Source organism: Geospiza fortis, unplaced genomic scaffold, assembly GCF_000277835.1.
Source record: "Geospiza fortis unplaced genomic scaffold, GeoFor_1.0 scaffold659, whole genome shotgun sequence".
Lineage (NCBI taxonomy): Eukaryota > Metazoa > Chordata > Aves > Passeriformes > Thraupidae > Geospiza > Geospiza fortis.
Window position 1 is genome coordinate 331217 of NW_005054530.1, and position 5079 is coordinate 336295.

Below are 5079 nucleotides of genomic sequence, written 5' to 3' on the forward strand. Positions count from 1 at the left end.
CTCGGCCCTGTGCAAACCTTTCCGGGCGGGATAAGTGTCGTGGGATGGTGTTAAGTGCGGCCACCATGCTGTCCTGCGCGGTCCCACTCGCTCTGCCTAAATCCATCACTGTGGCTAGAATCGTGGAATCACAGCATGGAAGTGACCTTAAAGATTCATTCCAGCCCCCTGCCATGGGCAGAGACACCTCACACTAGCTCAGGGTGCTCCAAACCCGGTCCAACCTGGCCTTGGACCCTTCCAGGGGTGCCACAGGCTTCTCTGGGTAGCCCCGATCTCCCAGAGCAGAGGGCATCCCTTGGAGCAGCTCTGGGGCCTCCTCTGGGCTCTCTCCAGCAGCTCCACATCCTGCTGCTGTGTCCCCAGGGCTGGGGCAGCTCTGCAGGTGGGTCTCACCTGAGCAAAGGGGCAGAGGGGCAGAATCCCCCTGCCCTGGGGGGTTGCACATGGTTGGGTCATGTCCAGCTTCCCATCCACCAAATCGTCCTCAGGGCTGCTCTCCATCCTTTCACCCCGCAGCTTGGGGGTTGCCCCAGCCTGCAGATCACCTGCCCAGGTTCATCCCGTGGGGACGTATGTGACACCACACAGACGAGTCACCAGCTGTCCCCTCTGACATTCGCAGGTGCTGCAGAGGGGCCACACCAGCAGAGAGGACACTGACAGCTGGCAACACCACCATGGCCAACCTGACAGCCACAAGCAGTGGGAGGAACTCGTGCACCTACCACGAGGAGTTCAAGCAGGTGCTGCTGCCCCTGGTGTACTCGGTGGTGTTCGTGGTGGGGCTGCCCCTCAACGCCGTGGTCATCGGGCAGATCTGGCTGGCGCGGCAGGCGCTGAGCCGCAGCACCATCTACATGCTCAACCTGGCTGTGGCCGACCTGCTCTACGTCTGCTCCTTGCCTCTGCTCATCTACAACTACACCCAGAAGGACTACTGGCCTTTCGGGGACTTCACCTGCAAATTCGTGCGCTTCCAGTTCTACACCAACCTGCACAGCAGCATCTTCTTCCTCACCTGCATCAGCGTCCAGCGCTACCTGGGCATCTGCCACCCCTTGGCCTCGTGGCACAAGAAGAAGGGCAAGAAGCTGACGTGGCTGGTGTGCGCGGCCGTGTGGTTCATCGTCATCGCCCAGTGCCTGCCCACCTTCGTCTTCGCCTCCACGGGCACGCAGAGGAACCGCACGGTCTGCTACGACCTGAGCGCGCCCGACCACTCCGCCGCCTACTTCCCCTACGGCATCACCCTCACCTTCACGGGCTTCCTGCTGCCCTTCGTGGCCATCCTGGCCTGCTACTGCAGCATGGCGCGCATCCTGTGCCAGAAGGACGAGCTGATCGGCCTGGCCGTGCACAAGAGGAAGGACAAGGCCGTGCGCATGGTCATCATCGTGGTCATCGTCTTCTCCATCAGCTTCTTGCCCTTCCACCTCACCAAGACCATCTACCTGATCGTCCGCTCCTCGCCCGCCCTGCCCTGCTCGGCCCTGCAGGCCTTCGCGATTGCCTACAAGTGCACGCGGCCCTTCGCCAGCATGAACAGTGTGCTCGACCCCATCCTCTTCTACTTCACCCAGCGCAAGTTCCGCGAGAGCACGCGCTACCTCCTGGACAAGGTGAGCTCCAAGTGGCGCCACGACCACTGCATCACCTACGGCTCCTAGGCGAGGACGAGGCCACCTCGGTGCCACCAAGGCACAGAGCAATTTCAGCTCTGAGCTCCATGGAGCAGAGATGGCTTCACCGGGGACGTGCTGGAGGAGAGGAGGATGGCATCTCCCAAGCTGTCAGCACTGTCAGCCTATCTCCAGCCTGGTGGATCATCTGTGGTGATCCACCTCCATCCGGTGGTGCAGTGTTAACCCCATCACAAATCCAGTGTTCTCTCCCTTGCTCACCTGGAGCAGCTCAGCACCTTGGTGGTCGAGCCACCAATGCAATAAAGATCCACTGGGACCATGGAGAGCAAGATGGAGCTCCATGGAGGACACATCCCTGGCTCAGGATGAGCTGCTGGCGGATGATTTGTCCCCATACTCAATTAAAAATTCCCTGATGGGGACAGCATGAAGGCTGGAGAGGGTTTGGCTCAGCCCATACCACAGGACCATGGGTTCCTCCAGCTCAACATCAGTGTCACAGGTGGTTTTAGTGAAACATCCTTTTTGGGACATCCTTAACCCCCAGTGCCTGGAATGAGGCCACACTAGCTAGAGACACAAGCTCACTGGTGCTGCAAAATGGTGGAGGAGCACCCCTGGATGGACTGGGAACCAGGAAAGGGGACATCAGGGCAACTGGAACACCCATGCCGGATTTCCCACTGAAACCATGACCATGGGCTGGGTTAGGCACAAGACAGCAGCATTGTCACCTGTCTGGAGACCTTCACCTGAGTCCAGCTCCCTGCTTTGTTCAGCACCCCAAATCTGTCCCATGCTGGTGCCAGTGGTGCCCTGCTGTCACCTCCTAACCAGGATCCACCACAATCAGAGCCAGCACACATGGACACCACACCTGGAGTTGGAAGATGCATTCCACAGAGAGTTACTCAGCGTCCTGGCCACATCACCATACATCCCACAGCTGGCTTGGCCTCTCCACGGGGCTGGGGCTTGAGCTTTGCTCCCCCAGCCTCTGCTGGGATGCTGCTCCCTCACAGCGAGGAGGGATTTGCGAGGTGGATGCAGCACTCATCGCTCTGCGAGCCTTCTCTAACATATAGGATGTATCGAATTAACTCCCTGCTCTCTCTCAGATGGGTGTATACACCCACTGTATGTACAGACATAGAATATATCCGAGCAGAGGGAGGTTTGTGGCCCAGCCCAGGCTCTGCAGTGCAGAAATTCTCTGCCTGAACACGGTATATGTATCTATACAGTGTGTATATATATATAAATATATAAATATATATGTGGATGACTGCATTTTTCATGTCTGCTTATAATAATCACACCTAGTGGATTGAAGTGATTTGCTTCCAATCTCCAGGGCTGAGCACCCCTCCAGCTTGGCTGCCTGCAGCTGGCCAAGCGTGCAGCTCCATGCTGACTGCTCCCTGCAGGTACACAGTGTGTCCCCAGGTACCTGGGCACCCAAGCATCCAGTGCTGGCAGTCCCAGTGTGTCACCTTGCTGTCATGAGGATGAGGAGGGTGTCCAGAGTGGTCACAAGCTCTTGGATGATGCTCAGAGATCCCAGCATCACGGCTGGGCTGCAGCATTAGCTCAGACCACCTGGTTTTGCAGGAGCTGTGCCCCTGTCCTGACTGTGACAGTGACTCTGGGCTGGGGCACAGAATGTGATGGAGGAGGCAAAGGCAGCCCTGTGCTTTCCCTTGGCCTGAGCTCACCCTCGCCAAAATCCCCTCTGATGCATCTCTGGGGTCCTGCAATTGAAGGGCAAAATGCTGGGGGGCTGCAAGAGCGGAGGCTGGAGGGACAACCCCAGCCTGGTGTCCCCATCTCTTCCCTGACAGGAGGAAGGTGACGGAGTAGGAGGGCCGGGCCACGCCGTCCGGACCCAGGAGAGGGCGCAAAATATTTAGATTTGGAGAAATCCGGCCGATCTGTGGGTGTCCACCTGGGTCCGGGGAGGGAGGGAGGGAGGGAGGAGCCCTGCAGCATCAGAGCGCCCCGCACCTGGATAGGACCCATGGGAGGAGGTGGCCGGGAAAAATCGAACCACAATAAAGCTCTGAGGGGGGGTAAAAAAATTAATCAGCTTCCAAAAAGTCTGGTGGTGGCTGCAAGGGCTGCACGGGCTCGGGTGGTCACATCCAACAGCCTCGGGATGATGTTCCTGATACTGGAATCACTAATTTGGAATGTTTTTGAAGAGGAGGGAGCACACAGAGCTCTCTTTGAATCTCCTCATGTCCTACCCTGCCCTGTCAGCAGTTCCCTTGGCACCACCAGGCCTGGAAGTGATGGGAATAAGGGATGCCTTAGAAATGGGGTGAAGGCTTCAACGAATCTCCTTTGCTTGCCAGATGCTCAAAGCCAGCAGCTGAGAAACAGCTCTCACAGAACCAAGCAGGGATGAAATACACAGTTTCATCATTTTAATAAAATCTTCCCAAAATGCCACCTGGAGGGGACATCATGGGGACAGGAGACACCCAGGCCTGGGGGAAACAGGGAGGAGGGTGGGAAGGGAGAGCCAGGGAAGGAAGACTTGCTGGGGTGGAGCATCTCACAGCATTGCTGCGGGCGCTTTTTAGGCCCCAAAAAATTCATTTACAGAAGGTGTTGGATTTTTTTTTCTCCCCTTTTTTTGTGCCTTGGGGTCAGAGCCAGAAATATCTTCTACATGGCCAGAACACCTCTGCAGCCCCATCCACGTCTCCAAGGCCACAGCTCACCCACCAGCCGTCCCAGCCACCTTCATTTGTCACATCCCCAGCAATAAATCTGCTGTCTTGGGGGAAAAAAGGGTTATAGGCTTCAAATAGCAAGCGCTGACAAGAGCTGCTGAAAACCCACGAGAAAGTCTGTTCACGGGGCAGTGCTTCCCTCCTGCAGAGCTTTGCAAGTTGGGAACAAGGTGTTCTCTCCTCCCTGAGATGAGCAGCAAAGCAGGGTCTGGAGGAATCTGCTGCAATGGGAAGAATCTTTCTCTGGCACTCACATTTTTGGTTATTTGTCCTGTTTCCCCCTAAAAAGAACAAGATGGGAAGGGATGGAGGGAATCACTGAGTGGTTTGTGTTGGGAGGGATCTTAAAGACCACCTAATTCCAACCCCCTGCCATTGGCAGGGACACCTTCCACTAGCCCAGGTGGCTCCAAGCCCCATCCAACCTGACCTTGGACACTTCCAGAGATCCAGAGGCACAGCTTCTCTGGGCACCCTGTGCCAGGGCCTCACCACCCTCACAGGGAAGAATTTCTTCCCAATATGCCACTGAAATCTCCCCTATTTTAGTTTAAAGTTGTCTCCTCTCATCCTATCACTATCTGCCCATGTAAAAAGTTGCTTTCCCACTTTTTTATAAGCCACTTTATAAAAGGGAAGGGGGATGAAGGATGCCGGGGGCGGGGGGGTGAGGAAGAAAGGATGCAGGGGGTAAG

The 5079-nt window shown here is 56.4% G+C and overlaps 1 protein-coding gene across 1 annotated transcript in view; it reads left to right on the forward strand.

The window, feature by feature from the left end:
* Positions 1–2829, forward strand: part of P2RY6 (pyrimidinergic receptor P2Y6) — a 3878-nt gene extending 1049 nt beyond the window's left edge. The window contains exon 2 of the mRNA XM_005429173.2: positions 626–2829. Coding sequence (XP_005429230.1) covers positions 681–1670 — 990 coding nt within the window. The 5' untranslated portion in view covers positions 626–680 and the 3' untranslated portion in view covers positions 1671–2829. The remainder of the gene's footprint in view (positions 1–625) is intronic.
* The last annotated feature ends 2250 nt before the right edge of the window (positions 2830–5079 follow it).